At 30.1% G+C, this 20,218-nt stretch overlaps 3 protein-coding genes across 3 annotated transcripts; 2 read left to right on the forward strand and 1 right to left on the reverse strand.

Moving 5' to 3' along the window:
* Positions 1-45: 45 nt before the first annotated feature.
* On the reverse strand, positions 46-3,362 carry LOC107958837 (thiol protease aleurain). Its single transcript, XM_016894737.2, has 8 exons — positions 3,046-3,362; positions 2,798-2,919; positions 2,356-2,471; positions 1,500-1,573; positions 1,136-1,400; positions 641-772; positions 344-479; positions 46-266 (listed from the first exon to the last, which is right to left on the reverse strand). The coding sequence occupies exons 1-8, from the start codon at positions 3,219-3,221 to the stop codon at positions 229-231; spliced, it is 1,059 nt and encodes a 352-aa protein (XP_016750226.1). The 5' UTR covers positions 3,222-3,362; the 3' UTR covers positions 46-228.
* A 5,606-nt stretch (positions 3,363-8,968) lies between these two features.
* Positions 8,969-11,426, forward strand: LOC107958838 (serine/threonine-protein kinase RIPK). Its single transcript, XM_016894738.2, has 5 exons — positions 8,969-9,640; positions 9,742-9,877; positions 9,963-10,099; positions 10,188-10,311; positions 10,391-11,426. The coding sequence occupies exons 1-5, from the start codon at positions 9,257-9,259 to the stop codon at positions 10,963-10,965; spliced, it is 1,356 nt and encodes a 451-aa protein (XP_016750227.1). The 5' UTR covers positions 8,969-9,256; the 3' UTR covers positions 10,966-11,426.
* LOC107960807 (RING-box protein 1) lies at positions 11,284-16,697 on the forward strand. Its single transcript, XM_016897084.2, has 6 exons — positions 11,284-11,320; positions 15,057-15,221; positions 15,319-15,369; positions 15,476-15,535; positions 16,217-16,288; positions 16,396-16,697. Exons 1-6 carry the CDS (start codon positions 11,284-11,286, stop codon positions 16,431-16,433), a joined length of 423 nt encoding a protein of 140 aa, XP_016752573.1. The 3' UTR covers positions 16,434-16,697.
* The last annotated feature ends 3,521 nt before the right edge of the window (positions 16,698-20,218 follow it).

The following is a 20,218-nucleotide window of genomic DNA, read 5'->3' on the forward strand; positions in this document are numbered from 1 at the left end:
TACATTCTTGTATTCCAAATTTATGCTTTGAATAAAAGACAAACATAACAAGGATATAAATTTATTTTTCAATATTGGCAAATTTATTACACAACAAGCATTTAATGGAAGAAAATTTACAGTATTGTCTTTGTTGTGTACAATACATTTGCTTCTTTTACATGTCTTGGACCTTATTGTAGGCTGTTAAGCCGGCACTTTGAACTAGTTCATGATTTCTCCCTCAGATCAAGCAACAACGGGGTATGATGCACATGTTGCCACACCTGGCAGCGCAATTGGAGTTACGAAGAATAACAAGGAATTAAATGCTAATCAGAGATTCAATGAGGTTGAGACTTACCACACATGTTTTTGCCCATTTCCATCTTGAAGTAGCCCTTGTCACCCCATTCTGCTCCCCATGAGTTTTTAATGAGCCAATACGGGACTCCATTTTCAATTCCATATCCAACTGCAAGAACAGCGTGGTTCACATCCTGCCAAATAACCACCATTGCTAGTAAGAAAACGTCGATCCATCATATATACATATATAAACTGACCATCATTCAATCCAATTGAAAGGCGCAGTTTAGACCAAAAATACAATTTTTTTCCAACTCCGAGCAAAAAAAAAGGTAAAACAGAAGGAACCTACCGAGGAAGTGTTGCCACATTTGTCACTGGAGTAAACCCCGCTTTTGTAAAAATTGAAACTTGGGACAACTTCAAATGCCACGCTAACTGGTCGAACCATGGCAACTGCATGCTTTAATTCATCTTCAGAACCCTGTGTTTGATCGTAAAGATTTGAACATTTCAAATGATGAAATATAATAGTTTAATACATAGGACAGTTACTCCCAAGTCATTTGTTTTGGACTATGGATCTGATTGAATTCCAATTTTCAGCTAAGGTCGCAAGCTAGAACAGTCGATCACAGCTATGTATATGGAACTGAGATTTAGAACACTGAAAAACAACTATAAACACATTTTTTTTAAGTTGCACATTGGACAGGTTTAGAACTAGACATATACAGATACAGATTATCCAATCAAATTCAGCCAAGAACAGGAATTGGTCATCCATTTTTTGCTTCAGGATCATGATCATATTCTTAGCGGAAAACCAGAAGAGTTATGAACTTACCAAGGTAATGTTGACAGAGTCAATGACTTGGACACCAACATTTTCGGATGAGAATATGCATTGACCATCTTTTTCTGTATAAGGGTATGCCTCCTCCGTATCAAGGCCACCGTTGTAATTGATATACTCAAAGGCTTGGGATGGCAAACCACCATTGCACCCAAAGTTGTTAAATGCTCCAGCACAGTCCACAAGCTGCTGCTCCGAAAGAGAGATTCCTTTCCCAAATGCCTGATGGTAAGCAGCTTCAAGAGCTCCAGTAGTACTGCAATATGCAAATGCATAAGGTCAAAACTTACAACTTTACAAGCTAAATCTAGTAGCTCGGTAAAAAAATATCTCTAAATCATCATCAAAAGCTAACCTGAATGCCCAGCAAGATCCACAGGATCCCTGATTTTTGACCGGGCTAACTATGCCCGATTCCCTCCAGTCTTTCTGTCAATATCATATCATATATCAGAAGAGTTACCATTAATCAAGCCCTGCATGATTATGTCATATGGCGACTGTCGCAGATTATATCGGCTCATAGATTTGGGGTTATACCTTGGCACATTCCACACCAATGAAGAGCTGGAAGACTATGTCTCAATAAATTGGCCACAGTTTTCGGCGGAAAAAGGATTGAAATATTTGGTACATGAAAGGCATTAACATTAGTATCTATTCTTATTTTCTAGTGGCTCCCTCCTTGAAGAACAATGACATAAAAACCTTTTGGCAACTTACACCATGAACTCTCCCCAAACGTCCTACCCAAACAATCTCGATTATCGCCAATTTCCATTGTTGGTTTTCAATCCCTTCTCAGTTGAAAATTGTGGCAATTCATCGAAACATAATTTCCAAATTCCTCATTGGAATGAAATGTGCCCTGAAATGTCCGCGCTTTCCCCAAACTATCTATAACATCCATGCAAAACAGAAAACCCTTCTTTGAAAGCTAATGAAATAACAGGTATATATCTCCATAGTTAAAGCAAAAAAAAATCTTAAGTTTACCGCTTAGCAGCTTTAGAGAACAATAATATCAGCCAAGTCTTGGCACACCAAAAGATTCCACCATACTATCTTTTACAACTTGTTGCATGATGAAATCGTACCGATTTCTGGATTATATTAGGTAGATTTATTGTCCAATGAATTATATAGAAAACATTGTTAGAAAACCTTAATCTTCGTATCTAATGGTTTCTTTTTATATTAAGTGAAAGTACCGATTCAGGAAGGACGACATCAGTGAGCTGGTGATTGCCCTTTCTGGTGGCAGAGCAGTTTTGAGCAGCTCCAAGCCTGTGTTTTCGAAACTCATCCCATGTTAAATCAGCAAACTCTGCATCGTTTGAATCAATAAGAAAAAGAAAGATGAGTTAATAATTGAATACAGATTAAGCAAATTTTATTCTAAAATATCATCTGCAAGTGCAATAATCAACATTATTCGCTCACTGTTAAAGACAGGTTGATTTTTCTATTGTGAACCTCTAAGCCTACAGTTGGCCTTTAACCATGGAAATCAACCGAACTAAATTAGATCCTAGTTAAGTCAAAGTTGGTAACTAAATCAGATCAGATACAACTTGATTCATCAGCGGAGCACAGATATACACTGAAAATATCTTCAAAACAAAATTAAAAAAATAAAAAAATTTAACGTACGATTCACAGATAGAGAATAAGGCAATCCCTTCTTGTTAGTAGATCTGATTAAATCCATATTATCTTTGAAAATCTGAAACCGTAGCTTTATCTCCTCAACATCCTCGTACCTCTTTCCATGCCTTACCAAAAACGATTAAAAAGGGAAAAAGAAAAGAAAATTTGATATCATCCTCCATTTTCTTTCACTTTTTTTTTTCCTGGAGAACAAACGTAAGAATTAAGATAAGTGTAATGTTGGAGTTTACTTGTAAGCAAAACGAGCAAAGGAGATAGCACGACGAGTATGACCGATGACACGAAGAACAGAGGAGTCGAGACCATCGGATACCATCTGAATGGGGTTCGTGTCCTCGAAGATTGATGCTGAGACGAGGCAGCATAGCAGAAAGATGACGGAGGACATTAACGTTAAGCCAGCCATAATTATGTTGCTTTTTCACTGACTGTACGTTTCTTTGTTTTCGGGATCTTTAGGCTAGGCTTGAGCTACTTTTATGGAGAGAAATTTAAAAAGGCAGGGGTAGTAGTTAGGTGAATCGAAATGATTAGGATTAGTCGATCCACAACAGGGGTAAATCCGTAAAGTAAAAGTTTTTTATTATTAGGAAAGTTATGGTTGGTCTCTAATTCGTCGAAGCAAAAGCAAAACAAGCCTTCACTTTGAGGGAAAGAAAAACACAAATCACAATTATTGTGTCGTGTATTTATATTTTAGATACTTTAAAAAGTAGTTAAAATATTTATTTTTTAAAATGAGCTAAAACTAAAACTAGATCGTCAGATATTATACCATATTTTAAATTAATTTTAAAAAGATAAAGATGGAATCTCAAAGAGAATGAAAAACAGATCAAATTCATAATATCAAGGCTCCTTAATTTATATATACCAACTACAAAAAAAAAAAACTCTTCAATTTATCCATTTATCCTCCTCTTCTCTCCAATTTTTGAAATGTTGTCCTGATCCATATTATCGGACCAAAATATATAAGATTGTATAAAATAGAAGCATCATGTTATTCTATATCACTTTATAATTATTTAATGATATTTCAATAATATTTTTTATGCCATTGATTTTAATTTTAACTTTAAATCTCAAACCCTAAACCACAAACATAAGCCAAAGACTCTTAAACCCTAAACTTAAATCTTGAATCCTGAATCTTGAACTAAAAAGTTAAGTTTATGATTTAGGGTTAAATGTAAAAAAAAAATTAAAATTATGTATCAGTAATATGAAAAAATTATTGAAATGTCATAAATAATTAAAAAAACGATAGAGAATGACGTGATACCTATCTCATATAATCCTTTCTTAGTATGCAAATACACCCTATTATAAATATCTACGGATACAAATATATAAACCAACGAATCTTTGGTTGGTGGTAGTGAAGAATTTAACATTTTAAATTTAAGTTTTATAGTACCTGGTTGTTTTTTTTTTTAATAATTTTATTATAAGTTTTGATTATATCTACTCATTTTGATACAATACTTAGAATTACTCGTAGTCCTTTCCCAAATTATAAATTGAAGAATAATACGTTTTAACGCATTTACATCCACACCTTCCAGCATTGGCAAAAATGCCCCTGCTAATTGAGTTAAGATGTAAACTATTTTTGAATATGATTTATGCTGTAAAAGTTAATTATTGATTATAAATATTCAAATTGTATTAAAAGATAAATTGATGAACAATATTTATTTGGTTATTGGTACTTTAATTATCGATGTTGTATTATGTTATGTGTGAATCTTGTTCACATTTGTGAATTTTACTATATTGGACTCTTTCAAAAATGAATAAATAAAAGATAAGCTAATTTATTATTCAAAAAAAACATATGTCTTGTAAATTTTTTTTTATATATTACATAATAGTTTTGTTCAAAAATTCTAAAATATTCCGCCTTCCATTTTCTTGCCAGGCCTTCAATTATTGTTGGATCACCAAAATATTCAACCTTAACTACCCACTAAGCCCAATAAGGTGCGCCTCAATTTTTTCCTGGCGGGATTATCAAATCCCTAAAATGGATATGGCGCAATTGAAATATTGGTCCAGTATTCAGTTTATTATGAAAAAGAGAATAGACATTTTCACATTCAGAAGTGTCATTGTCTTTTAAAGTTACAACTTTATTCATAAAAAAAAAATCCTAATTTAGAGATAATATAATTAATATGACATTTAAGGCTCCTCCTTCATCTATTAGTAATTTACAAAACTGGAGCAATGTAAAGCGTGCGTTTAAAGACAAAAAGCCAAATAATTTATCCACTAAAACAAAACCCAAGACCGTTAAAATTTTGACTTTGACTCCCTTATTCTCCATTCCATTCATTCCTTGTAGTTCATACCTTTGATACATAACAATCTTCCACTTCCTAATTTCAACCTTTTTTCTAAACTCCCAAAACAACACTTATCCAAGTTTATTTTTTCTAGAAACTAACATCAATGTCTTTGGTAGTTCACCTGAAAAAAAAACAAAAACCCATCTTAGTCATATTTTGCAGACTTTTGCTTTGCATGGTACGTAATTATTTAATACATTACTACTTGCAAAACCTAATATATTTAATTTAGGAGTAAACTATGAAAAAAGTAGATGTTGTACAAGAAACCATGAATAGTCAAATTTTTGGGTATAAAAAAGTTTTGATTTTTTTTTCTATAAAGGTTTTTTTTTTAATGGTTCGGTGAAATTCCATAAAAAGAAGGTGAAGTAGTTGTAGTTTGAATGATTTGTTAATCCAGATTTCTTGAATTCAAGGTAAACCATTATAACTACAAATAACCACAGAAGGACAGCAATTTTACAGCCAATTACAGTACAAAAGCAGCCACTAAGTCATAAGCTGTCAAATGATAAAACGAGACTTAGCTTAATTATTTTACTTCTCCAATTTACTTAAATTATTTCCACCTGCTGTTTAAGATGTCAGAAGTTCACAATATAGTACGTGAGCATGTGGTATAAAACATGACATGTTTAGCCAGTCTACTTTGATATGTTTAAACATAATAAATATTATATACGAGTAATATTTTATCATTTATATATTTTAAATTAATATACATAAATCTTCAACAAATTATTATTATTAAAGTGTAATTGAAACATTCATATTTATAGATTACTTGAGTTTAATTCGAAAAATTGTAACAATATTTAAGTAAAAATTCAACAAATAAACATTTTTATATAAAAAAATTCACAATAAAATCGAATTTTTGAAACAAACTTGAACTTGCTACGAGCAATACTCAACTTGATTGCATCCTACCAATTACTTCCTTATTAATTCATTTCCTTTAATACAAGATGCTACACAATTTCCCAGTTTTTTACTCTTCCTTCGGAAATTGTCAACTGTTGAGTATTTTTTTAATAAATATTATTTAAAAATCAAAGGAAGAAGTCGAGAATTTCAAATAGAGTTGTTTAGAACAAGCGAAGAATGTTTGAAAAAGAAAAATCAGCCATAAAAACCATGCAATATGCAATTTCAATATTACTTTATTACCTTTCCTTAATAACTATCCGTAATAGTTATATTCATGCAAAACGCAGTCGTAGTTTCCTACACGAAATGACAATATTACCCATTGACTTTTGTAACGTGACGACATGACGAATTGTTCTCTCCAATCACACACCTACCCCCTCATTGACAAAGTTGCCTCCCCCATTTCATCATTTTTCATGGATTAAGACATAGGAACCCCAGCTTTTACCTTTTCCCTCAACCATTTAATAATATTATTAAATATATTATTTTTGACATTGCAACTTGGCCCAGATTCCAGACCTGGCCAAATTTTTCCGGTCAAATTTTTGCTTCATAAAATAATAAATGTAATAAAAAGATGAGGTTAATATTTTGATCCATTAATTATAATACTATGCTTATTAGTGGAGATTCTAATGTTGATAGTAAAAGGATAATGAGCTGACCCCGACGAACTCACCAGCTTCTGGAACCACATTATTATATTATATAAATCTAAGGTCAACTTCAAGGAAAAATCAGGACCATTAAATCCAAATGAAGGGGATAAGTCCACATTTTTCGCGGTTGTGATGAATTGCCAGTATTTAATTGTCGTGCATACGAAATATTTCCATCATGTCAGGTATGTAAACAACCCTAAATCCATATATATTAAGGTCGGCATGATAAAAAATATAAAAAGATTATTAATCCGAATTCTGAATAAAAAGAATATTATTTATGACATTCCTCTCGAAGATATAGATAGTAGCACTATATATTATATTGTTATTGAAATCTATTAAAATAAACTATTAGTGTCGTTTTTAAATTTTACAAGTTGGTTTAGAAATTGATAAATATCTTATAAGAAGTGGCATATCTAAGAGGAAGGCTGGCAGGTGTCCCACCCTCCCTAAAATAGAAAATTGTCCATTTAAATTCTTTAGAAACTTTAAAAATTTAAATTAGTAAAGGTAAAATTACACTTTATTCCTCCTAAAAATAATAAAAAATTGATTTAATTATTTAAAAATTAAAATTTAATTTCGGTCTTCCTTATACAGTTACAGTAAAATATTTTTATAAAAATTCACCAAATTAAAAAAAAAAACATGTATCTTTTTTAAAAATTGCTTGGACAATATATCAAATATTTATTTTTTAAAAAAATAATTCATAATTTAAATCTGAAGAAATTGCCAAGACTGCCAGCTTTGAGCGTATAATAGTATTTCTTAAAAAAAAGAAAAGAAAAGATAGCGTATAATAGGTTGAGTAGAAAATGAGTATAAGAGTTATACACCACATATATATTTAATTTGAAAAAACTTTTTATTTGTTTATCCAAGTATATTTATTGCTAAATTTGTCTATATATGCTTGGAGAAAAGGGTGAGTACGAAAAACTGGTATCGTCAATAGGATAAATATTTTTAAAACTTTATTTAACTAAATAAATCCATATTAATTCATTTTGTTACCTGCAGTCAATTATGAATCGGTAAAAAAAGCAGCCGTAAACTTGAATCATCAACTGAGCTTTCATCGGAACATTCCGAAGCTCAAAAAAATCTTCTTTTTTTCCTTTTTGGCTATGAAATAACAAAGTCAAGGGGGCGGGGCAGCAGCGTCATTTCTTTGAACCAACTTTTGTGGACTTGTGCATTCAGTTTCACTTGATAGGTAGATTTAATCAAAATTTTAAATTCCAAATGTAATAAAAATATTTGATTAAATAGTATGATTATAAATGTAAGAGATTAATAGTTTAAATTTTGTCACGTGCGATAAATTTTGTTTTAAAAAGTAAAAATAAAAAATTCAATTTTGCTGCTTTAATTTGAGTGTTCTTTATCTTTACAAATTTAGGGAAGTGATAAGATTATCAACATTTTAACTTAATTTATTTTCAATTATTTCAAGTGTAAAATCAAGATTTTTTTTTAAAATTCGTTTTTAGTAGATTTTTTATTCAAGAGTAGTCGAGATTTGACCTTAAAATTGAATTTGATTATATGTTTACTTAAAAATTTGATTTAATTGAATTCAAAAGTCCTTTAGGTTTTGAATCAATGATACGTACTTTAAAAATCGTCGAGACTTAATCTTAAATTTGAAAAAGCCTTTGAAGTTTGGTTTTGGATGGTTGATTTTACTTCAAGGGTGTTTTAAACTTGATTTTGAATAACGAATTTAATCTCCTTTGTAACTGGGTAGACTCTTTTAGAAAAGACTAACTTATATTATTTCGCTATAAGATCTCTTTAGACTTAATCTTGCGAAACGAATTGAATAGGTTAATCATTTAAATAAAAGAGAGGATTTATTCGGAAATATATAAATATTTAAAATTATTGTTTATTATTTATATCAAATTAATATAAAATAATAATTTAACATTATCACGAAAATGTTTTAGTTTAATTAATGATAATATGATTTATCATTATTAAATTTTAAATTAATTAAAATATAATTATGATGCCACTTTGTAATTGGTATGAGGATATCTTTGTCTACACGTATGATTTATGATATTAATTTTCTTAATGGGACTTGGAAGAATTCCATTTATTTATATGTTGTATACAATAAAGCCGAGAATGATACCAGGAAAATTTCAAAGCAGTGTTGCTAACTGGAAAGTTGTGTAACGCTGTCTCCGTATTGAGTTTTCAGAGAGTTGGTGATTTGATGTTTGAATATTTTCAATATTTAAAGCCTCCCCCTCTCTTCTTTATTAAAGTCCTTCCAAACCATTGCTATTTTTCTTCACTTTTCTCTAATATTTTCTAACCTAATTGTCTGCTTATATCAAATCATTACCTGAAAGTTGTCGGCTTTCCATCTAATCTACTTTTGCTTCATATATATATATATATATACTAAGCCTCAACAAGTGAATTTGTAAAATTATAGTATCATAAAAAAAAAAGGGAAGGAAATGACTGTGATGAAAATTACATGGAGATCCATCTTCCCCAGCTGTTCCAAGGGCGTAGTGAAACCAGAAACCAAGCCTAAGAAGGAAGTTACAAAACAAAGTTCATTTAACAGGCTTGCGATGTTAGAGTTGAGTTATCCCAGCACAATGCTTACTGAAGATCTGTCAACTTCGCTTGCTGGTTCAAATCTTCATGTTTTCACGCTTGGGGAGCTAAAGGTGATAACCCAGAGCTTTTCATCTTCTAACTTGCTTGGTGAAGGTGGGTTTGGACCGGTTCATAAGGGTTTCATTGATGACAAGCTTAGGCCTGGATTGAAAGCTCAGCCTGTGGCTGTTAAACTCCTGGATTTAGAAGGCTTGCAAGGACATAGGGAATGGCTGGTCAGTGTTTTGAAACCAATATTTGCTTACCTTAATTTGGACGGCATTTGTTTGTAATGCTTGGTTCTTAATAAATGTTTTCTTTTTATTTTCTGGAACAGACCGAAGTGATCTTTCTTGCAGAATTGAGGCATCCACATCTTGTGAAGTTGATTGGATATTGTTGCGAGGAAGAACATAGGTTACTGGTGTATGAATACATGCCTCGAGGCAGCTTGGAGAATCAGCTATTTAGAAGTATGTTTTCACTCTGTAAATTTATCGTTCTATTTTACGTAAAAAAAGAGAGAGTCAAAATTAATGTCAATCTTCTTGTTTGCAGGGTATTCAGTTTCTCTTCCATGGGCGACAAGGATGAAAATTGCTCTTGGAGCTGCCAAGGGTCTCGCATATCTTCATGAAGCAGAAAAGCCAGTCATATACCGAGATTTCAAAGCATCGAATATATTGTTAGACTCTGTAAGTATTGCCCTTTTTTTCTTTCAGGATTTTCTTCAATTTGTAATGATGTTGCGTTTTGAAAAAAGTTTTTTCTTTCTTGTTCCAGGATTACAATGCCAAACTTTCTGATTTTGGTCTTGCAAAAGATGGTCCAGAAGGGGATGATACTCATGTTTCCACCAGGGTTATGGGGACTCAAGGCTATGCTGCCCCTGAATACATCATGACAGGTAACAGCATTTGATTTAATATCGTTTTCAATGGATTTAATTTGCTAAAAGCTGATATATTTGATTGGGGTTGTTTCAGGTCATTTGACGGCAATGAGTGATGTATACAGCTTTGGAGTGGTACTATTGGAGCTTTTAACAGGGAGAAGATCCGTAGACAAGAACCGATGTCCTAGAGAACAAAACTTAGTGGAATGGGCAAGGCCCATGTTGAACGATGCCAGGAAACTCGGCCGAATAATGGATCCTAGACTCGAAGGCCAATACTCGGAAACGGCTGCAAGAAAGGCAGCTGCGTTGGCTTACCAATGCCTTAGCCATCGCCCAAAGCAAAGACCCAAAATGAGTGATGTAGTGAAGACATTAGAGCCTCTCCAGGACGACGAAGACGTCCTTGTGGGTCCGTTCGTTTATACGGTTCCAACCCAAAGCGACAAGCCAAAGCAAGACAAGGACACCGTCACTAAAGAATGTGAATCGAAGAAAGAGAAATTTCATCATCACGAAAACCACAAACACCATCACCGCCAGCACAGACACCAAACTAGATCACCGAGGATGTCTGCAATTCACTCGGAAAGAGACTCCCTGAAGCGAAATCATAGAAATGGGTTGAATTCACCTTTGCACTATAAAGTCAGGGAAGCAGCATAAGAGTAGAGATTAGATTACTACGAACTGTAAAAAGAAAATCACAGAGTAAATAGGCAGTAATTAGAGATTGCTCAACGTGGCAAATTTTAGAAGTGTTAAAAGTTTTTCTTTTAGACCAAAGAGTTGCTTACTCAGGTCGTTCTTTCAAATATAAAGTTCGGGGGGCGGGGGGCTTGGTTTAATTTTTTTTTTGGTATAGTTCATTTATTGAGGTCATTATTTTAAATATAAAGTCTTAGATATTTAGAGTTTCACATCTCTATGGACAAAATAAACTTTTGGGTTTAATTGTTGATTAAGCAAATGAACAGTTCAAAAATGGCTGTTCACCAGCCAATGTGTATCAGAAGGCCAGGTCTTTAAAGAAAACGACGAAATCTTATACAGAATAATAGATCAAAGATGTACGACTCAAATCGAAATTGGAAGTTTATTCTATACTAATTAATAAGTTTTTATTCGAAATTTAGCATTATTTTATTTCTAAACTATAATTATATTTGTCGACGAGATCGAGTCATGGTCTATATATATATATCGCTTACTTGGGCTCCAAATGTTCACAATAATATTAAAATTATGAATAGTAAATAGTAAACTAGTATTTGGGGTGACAAATGTGAGAAATTCCAGATTCAATTATTTGCCTAGGTTGCAGGCTCGTGATTGATTGTTGATAATAAAGGGAAAGAATCAAAGATGTTGTCCCTTAGAGATGCAATCATATCCGGTTTTTAAGGTAATTTTCTCAAATCTTGTTACAATGGGAAATGAGACACGGCTTCAACCATATGAAAATGCGACAAATCTCCAAACCTAAAAATCTTCCTCACCAACACCCAATTTAGTTCTTTGTCGGTGGTTTTCTTTGGGAGATCGTATGAACTGTTTACTTATTTCACAAGAAAAAGTCGGTAGACACCAATTGGTGTATATTGATTTAATGGTTAGGATATTCATCCTCATATTTATGATCTGAGTTTAGTCATGTTATTGTTAAAATTTTATCATTTTTCTGTCAAAAGAAAAATAAAAATGAGTGTGTGAAATTTATTTACATGACCATCTCTAATTTTCATTAGAAATCACAAATACTATTATAATGACATATTTGTATTGTTTTATTTAGGTAAATAAATTATCACTGTCACTTGAGGTAAAAAACTTTACATGTGAGTCTAAGATGATGTCAAGTGTCTTTTTTAATTATTTAATTATTATTTTATTATACCTTAAAAACAAATGGTATCAACCCAAATTTATTTGTAGTTACTGCATTGGCAATGCATAGGACAATTATTATTATTTATTTAGTTTATTTATTAAGGTTAGTATTTGGTATACTATCAATTTTTTTTATTTAAAAATATTTATTTTTTATATTTTACTGTACTCCTATTAGATACTTGTCAATCTCTTAACTCTACTTGTGAAGTCTAAAACTCCACTAGTAGTGTACCAAATAATTTCCCTATTTATTTTATATTTTTAATTACAAAATAATGAAAATTTATTTACATATTAATGTGTTATAAAGTTAAATATATTTAGCTTCTTTATAAAAAAAATAGATTTGACTGCAATTAATTTTAAATATTTTTAATTTTATATTTAATTCTGTTATATATTGATTTTAACATGAATTCATTAAATTATTTAATGTAAATTAATTAGATATGAAGGTTTTAATGAAAAAAGGTAATATATAAAGTAAAATAAATATCTCAAAATTAATATTACAATCAAATAAGGGTAAATATTTGGTGTAATGGTAGTGCACTTTTTTATTGTACAAGTAATTTTAAAAAATTGACACATGTTTCATTTTTAATTTTTTATAATATTTTACTATATTCTTATAAAACACTTGTTAATTTCCTAATTCTATTTATGGAGTCTAAAAAATCTACTGACATTGTACCAAATAATTTCTTATTAAATAATTAAATATTTAACATATTTTTATATGAATAATTATGAACCAAAAAACAAAAAAGTAAAAGATATAACAAAAATAGCATAAAATTATCATTGCTAGCTCAAGTGATATTGTAGTTAATTACCCATAAGTACCCTATATGCTACACAAGTTCAAATCCTATCAAGAGCAAATTTTGAGATTTCCTAAGTGGGTAACCATGCACGTTTGCATGGTCTACCTTATTAGACACCAAAAAGACACTCTCACTTTATGAATTTGTTGCCTCTTCAGATATTAAGGTTCTCATTAGTGTTGGAGACAACCATCAGCGAGGAAATATCGACCCATTAAGGGGTCTTTCTACTCCCATTGGACAATACTTTGCAAATTCCTTCTGACAAAGTCAACCTCCCTTAACAAGGCCTTAGCTTAATGACAATGTTAAGGCATGAGAACTTTGAGATCTCAAATTTGAGTCTTGCTCAGTGGAAACCATGTATTGTTCTCAATCAATATTTATTCTAGTTTATGATCGCCTATATGTGGACTTTGTATATATTGTTTTGGTATAAGTTTGGATATATTTTTATTATCAATTTGGTCATGCTTTGTAATGATTAATTTTGGTTATAGTCATTTTGATGTACTAGCTTCTAATGGCACATGTGTTGCATGTGATTTCACGTATTTAATATTTAATTAATTTTTTAAATATTATATTCTTAAATTTGCAATAATTAGCATAAAATAATTTTTTTTATTTAAATTATTGAATATAATTAAAACATATTAATTTTTAATTGAAATATTATAATAGAAAAATTTTAAACCAAAATTAAAATATTTTTAGTATATTCAACATACAATTTAGTTTTACTTTGTGTAATTAATGCAAGTAATATTATTCAAAAATAATAACTAATTAACATAATTAACTCTAATAATAAATAAGTTATTATTAAGATGCTTAAAATTAAAATTCTATTAAAGTAGAAACTCAAATTTACCTCAACAAAATCAATACAACTTTTAAAAAAAATAGCACAACTTCTTTTATTATTATTATTATCAATTTTTAATTAATAATTGTAATTATAATTATAATTACCACATTTTTATCTTATATTATATTCTTAGAGTTCTGTTGAAGTGAAATCTCTATTTTAAAATTAGCACAAATTTTTAACTAATAATTGTGAATTAAATTATAATTATTTTTAAATATATAGCTATTATAATTTTTATTAAATTATAATTATTTAAAAATATATATATAACTATCACAACTTCTATTTTACTTCAACTCTTTTTTTTAAAAAAAATGTAAATTTAGTAATATGATGAAAAATACATTGTATTCTCGTCAGTTCAAAAGTTTTTTCAAACTTGTGTATGTGTAAGTTCAAAAAAATTACATACATTAATTGAAAAATACATTATATTTAACACATGATTTATTATATTATAATACAATACAATTTATAATTTTATTTAATAATAATTAAAACTTTTTGATGACTGAATAATATTTTTTCCTTTTTAGTTAAAAATTATTGAATATAAAATTGAAAATAACAAAAAATACAAAATATCTAACTAATAAAGGGTAAAATTGTCTTTTTATCTAAGTAACATTTAATAAAAATAGAGAAATAAATTATATTTGACCTTAATTAATTTTAAATATTTTAAAATTTATATTTAATATTTCTACAAATATATAAATACTATACATTTGTATTATATAAGGATATAAATAAATAATCGTCATAAAATTAATCTTAATATCATTTAATTTTTTTTAATATGTTGATGAACAAATTTTAATTAATTAAAAGAATTATATAAAATAAAAATAAAAATAAAAACCCCAGCAAAGCGGGGAGGTAAATTCTAGTTATAATTTTATTGTATCTCCATTTATTTTATATTATTTAATTATAAATTTATTTTATGATAAAATGCTTAAATAATAATTTAATATAATTAAAATCATAATTATAATTAATTCTCTAAATCCCGGATATAGGCGGTTTCAAAATCTAGTAGAATTTTTGTCGAAGTAAATCTAACTCTACGTGACAAGTTCTACATGGCATAGGAATTCAGTTTGTTTATGTCTTTCTTGGCGTCTCTCTATATATATATATGCAACCAATGCCTGTTTAAGGTATATGTGAGTTTTGTGAGAGAGAAAGAATTTCTTCCCGCCCTATTTGTTCGGTCCCAGCCATGTCTACCCAAACTTCCGGCAGCACCGCCCCTTCCTCCTCCACTGAGGACCCCAAGCACTTCGATATGAAAAAGTGGAGTTCGGTTGCCCTCTGGTCCTGGGGTACCTAACCCCCTGTCTCTCTCTCTCTCTCCCTATCTATCTACCATATATATATTGTCTAAATTTTTCTTACACTGGTTTGGTTGATGGATTGCAGATATTGTCGTGGATAATTGTGCGGTTTGCAGGAATCACATCATGGATCTCTGTAAGTCTTTGTGTTTAATTATTCCTTCAAATTTTGATTGGTTTAGTTTACGGATTTTTTTTTCTTTGGTTTTATCAATTTCTTAATGGTTAATTTGGTTGTTCAGGTATCGAATGCCAAACCAACCAAATAGTCGGTGCCGATAATGAATGCACTGTTGCGTGGGGTATGTTTTTATACTGGATGGTAGTGTCTTAGTTTCATTGTTGGGGTTTATATATTTGAGTTTGCAATATGTATAACTGTATATATTGGCGAATCCTTAAAAAAGTTCTGCTAGGGTTACTATTGTACTAACATATAATCTTGTTTGAATTGCATATGCGTTGTTTACTTTGGGCACTGGTGCTAGGCTGTCTGGTACCCAACACAAGGGTTGAGCTTTAGAATCTATTTTTGAACTAGTTTTTTTGTTGCTGGTTTCTTGAAGTAGAGGAGCGAATGTTCTTGTCTGGGTGTAGGAGATAAGAAATCATGACTAAATTTTGTGGAAACTATAGTGATTTCATGAAGTAGAGGAGTGAGTGTTCTCGTGTGGATGACAATAAAGTGATAGGAAACTTGCGTCGCAAGAAATAAAATAAAGAAGATTTAGATAAAGACTTGAGGCATGAAATCACTTTAAATTTGTTTTTAAGATACGACAAATTTCATTAGAGAAAATGTCACTTAATACATAACTTTCTTCTACGACAACCATCTTTAACGGCATTAATATATTTACTGGTCAATGATGTTGTTTTGCTTCTGGGATTTTATATATTTATCTTACATATAAACTGTGTGTGTGCAAGCCTAAAAACTTGGGCATACTTGATTCAATATTTAATCGCTTTTATGTATTTAGGTGCATGCAACCATGCATTCCACTTTCACTGCATTAGTCGATGGCTGCAGAACCGGTCAGTATGTCCTTTGGGTATGCTGTTTGCCTCCTGCGCTTATCTCGCTTGGACATTTTGCCTCATCCCATTTTATTTTACTGCATATATAGCATTGATGTTTTCATTGTTTTGCTTTTTGCAGATAATGCTGAATGGGAGTTCCGAAAGTATGGTCGCTAGATCTTTTAGGCTGCTACCACTTCCAACTCGTGGAAGAAGGTTCCTCATATTTCTTCAGCTTTCTGATGATTCGACCGGATTTGCTTGTAATTTTTTTAGGGCGAGTGCTATGTTTTTAATTTGCATGGGTTAAGTTACATTTTAATTCTCATTCGTTTTACCATCTTCTACGTTCATGTTTGTTTATTTTTATTTAGTTTGCAATTGGAATATTTTATATTTAATATATTCTCCAATTCAATTATAAAATTACAGAAATATCATTTCTTTTAAATTATAGTTAATATTATTTTGATGACACTTATTCTTTCATACTTTTATATCATGGATCTAACACATGTTTAATAATATTAAAATACAATACCGTTATCACTCCACTTATATTTACATTTAAATAAATTTTAACATATTTTTTTCAATCACATCGTGACAAAGTCTAATAACATATAATATAAATTACTAACGTGTCCACAATTTTATAATTTAATTACAATTGTGATACTAAAAAGAAAATACTAACATGATATAAATACAATAATGATTAAACCATAAATTGTTAAAGTAATTAAGAGTACTGCAAGAGGATTCGTGTGTCATGGGACAGGAAATTTAGTCTAACAAATCATGTGGTTTTAGGCGATTTTTTTTGTTTCAAATCTGCTTAAGTCAGCCTTACTTTCAAAAGTAAGAATTCAAAAAGTAAATTCTCTAAGGCATCAAAATAATAATACGGAAGCTAGACATCGAAATAAACCAAAAACAAAACTCAAAAGACAAAGAAGAATGAATTGAACAGAAAAGGCACAAGAAAATTATGCACATAAGAAATTTGAATAAATGCTCTCAAATATATTTAATAATTATGAATAAGATGATTAAAAAGGAAAGAAGCCTTTTATTTATAATTGAGCTTCTCAACGTTTAATGAATCAAAGCTTATATACAAGATTAGAGTACTAAGAGATTTAAACTCTATACAATCCATTTGTTCTACAAATCGAATCAGCTCAAGTAGATTAAATGAATTCTATTTAATTAGTTAATTTTTATGAGATGTTTTGTGCATTCATCACGAATTTACATGACCCATGACATGTGCACACGGGCTTTAAGAAATAGACTTGCTGGCTATACACAAGCTGCGGCATACTGCAAGGACCCATTGGGCCACTCGAATCGTGCTCATTTCTGATTACTTTTTTCTTGTTCCCTTTAACCTTTGTTTTCGGTAAATTTCGACTCAATATTTTGCAAAGGTTACTTACTAATATTTTTCCCATTTCCAAGGATGCTACCTATTCTTTGTTTCCAATTGTAGAAACGTGCGTCTTCTGCTTATATTAAAACTAAATATTGTCACGCTGTTGAATTCAAAGAAAATCAAGTATGTATTTAAGGTTGAACAATATTCCATTATCCTCCCTTTGACAACAGAACCGACTCTTGATCTTGTTTCTTAGCACTTTCTAGGGTAAGTAGGTCACCGGTCTTGCTTATTTTGTCCACATAATATTAGCTTTTCACAAGCTAAAAGGGTCAGCTTACAGGGCGTTTTCCCCCCTCAACTTTTTTTTTGTCGCTTTAACTACAATATTATTAATTATTTGGCGTATCAAAAAATTAGCCCTAAATATATGTATAGGTTGTTATTTTTTTACGTTAAATTTAGCTCTTAATTTTAAAAAAAAGGTTAAATTTAACTATAAATCTTTCAGAAAAAGTTAAATTATTATTATTTTAGTGGGAATACTAACTAAAGCATTAAATTTTAAATATGATAGCATGCAAACAATTTATGTGTACTTCATTTCTTTTTGAATTTTTATGAACTATTTATATATATATTTTAATATTCAATAACTTTTAAATCATTTGTTGAAGTGGCAACTTTGTTAAAAATATAATGTTTTAGTCAATATTTTTGTTAAAAAAATAATTTGACTCTTTTTTAAAGGTTAAGGGTAAAACTTAACTAAAAAAAAAAAGAATAAGAGCCAAAATGATAAAAAAATACAAATGAGTTAAATTCATCATTATAACTAATCATTTCAAAAAGCTTATGTTGATAATTTATGGGAAAATATTCTATTATTCTATTATTATATTTAAAGTTGATCACAAAACTCAAAAAAAGAAAATTAAAAAAATATTAAAGGCCTATTTCAACAATAAAAAGTAATTGAATGAAAATACAATTATTAGGATAGTAATTTCATCCTCTTCTAATTACAAAAAAAATTGTAATTCCCTAAACATGTTTGGTTGATAAAGAATATGTCATGGTACAAATTGTAATTACAAAGTTGCATAATTTATATTTTAAAAAATATTCACTACTACAAAAAATTATTAGTGTGATAAAAATAATTTCTAAACAAGTAACAAAAATTAAAATCAAATCATCATATATATCATGCTAGTCTAAAAAAGTAATTGATAATACGATTACCAATAACAAATACAAGAAAAATAAGCATCATGTGCAATTTTATTTAATTTTTTTGTTATAACTTTGTAAAGCACACAAATTATTTTTATAATAAATTTTTTAGGATTTATAAAATAAGATTTTTTTTACCATAATTATCTCAAAGACTCATACATGTTTATGTGTATAATATAATTTCTATAGCTTATATTTTTTAAAATTAAATTTGAGTGTAATTACTAATTGAATTACTTCAATTTTCGGCCTCCCAAATGAAAAGTTTAATTGAAATATTGCAATTACACCCAATTTGATAAGACTCACTAATTACAGTAATTACTTAAACACATAATAATTGTGTAATTATAAATAATTACATCTAAATCTAATTATTAATTCTATTTCCAAACATAACCTTCAAGTTAACTGAAAAGTGTGAAAAGTGGGGAAGGGATCCAAAGTACATCATCCATAAATGAATTGAACTTTTCCAGACTCGTTAATTATAATTCATCCACCCTTTTAAAATGCATTTGTTATCAGACTGTCATGTCAATGTCGTGCTTGTTAGTTTGCAGAGTCTGGAAGAAGCAATAAAACTGAAGAATCAGTATAGATCTACCTTTAGACCTGAAGTGATATTATACCAGCAAAATGAAGAAAACAAAAAGCAGTACATTCGCGACGTTTCAACATGGTAATTTTCATCCATCTTCATTCCTAGCAATTATGGAAATGAAACTACCCTTCGGCTCAAGTGATGAATTTAGGCCCATGACTTGGCTCTTTGTGAGTTATATGTAAAAGTACTGCCACTGTCTGAATTTTCTATCCACATAATGGGTCAATATTTCCATGCATGCAAAATCTGATGCCAAGATTATGCTCCCCTTGCCAGTTTTACCATACCACTAAACAACATAAAACCAACAGCTCTGATATTGAAACTATGGGTGTCTTTTCTCTCAGCCTCCCGAGTATATACAAACGCTTAAAGCACTGTTGATGATTTGGTGTTAATAGACATGTTGATTGTGGCTACTGCTGTTTTTCGGGGGGCCATTGGAATAATCCATGATATCTACAAATAAGGTACATCGCTCAGTTTTGTACTCCAAGGATCCTGTAGAATCTTTGGGATTTTGCATTTTAGTCCTTCCAGAATTCAGAGATCTCTAGATAGTTTTTTTTTTTGCTTGAGAGGATGCATTTGAGGTGTGTTAGTTTATCAATGAGCTAAATGTCACACAGGGGGCACCTCAACCGGTTAAGTGTGAAACTACCTCTAAACAAGTTCCCCATTAAACCAGGGAACTAAACAATGAATCTTAAGAGGTAATGTGGCCTAATCCTATTG

The sequence above is a fragment of the Gossypium hirsutum genome, chromosome A05, assembly GCF_007990345.1.
Source record: "Gossypium hirsutum isolate 1008001.06 chromosome A05, Gossypium_hirsutum_v2.1, whole genome shotgun sequence".
NCBI lineage: Eukaryota > Viridiplantae > Streptophyta > Magnoliopsida > Malvales > Malvaceae > Gossypium > Gossypium hirsutum.

Coding starts and splice junctions, on each gene's coding strand:
- LOC107958837 (XM_016894737.2), bottom strand. CDS start 3,221: ATGGCTGGCTTAACGTTAATGTCCTCCGTCATCTTTCTGCTATGCTGC. Junction 773..1,135: donor ACTCTGTCAACATTACCTTG/GTAAGTTCATAA, acceptor GATCAAACACAG/GGTTCTGAAGATGAATTAAA. Junction 267..343: donor AATGGGCAAAAACATGTGTG/GTAAGTCTCAAC, acceptor TTGCGCTGCCAG/GTGTGGCAACATGTGCATCA.
- LOC107958838 (XM_016894738.2), top strand. CDS start 9,257: ATGACTGTGATGAAAATTACATGGAGATCCATCTTCCCCAGCTGTTCC. Junction 9,878..9,962: donor GGAGAATCAGCTATTTAGAA/GTATGTTTTCAC, acceptor TCTTGTTTGCAG/GGTATTCAGTTTCTCTTCCA. Junction 10,312..10,390: donor CCCTGAATACATCATGACAG/GTAACAGCATTT, acceptor GGGTTGTTTCAG/GTCATTTGACGGCAATGAGT.
- LOC107960807 (XM_016897084.2), top strand. CDS start 11,284: ATGGCTGTTCACCAGCCAATGTGTATCAGAAGGCCAG. Junction 15,222..15,318: donor GGTTGCCCTCTGGTCCTGGG/GTACCTAACCCC, acceptor GATGGATTGCAG/ATATTGTCGTGGATAATTGT. Junction 15,370..15,475: donor GAATCACATCATGGATCTCT/GTAAGTCTTTGT, acceptor TTGGTTGTTCAG/GTATCGAATGCCAAACCAAC.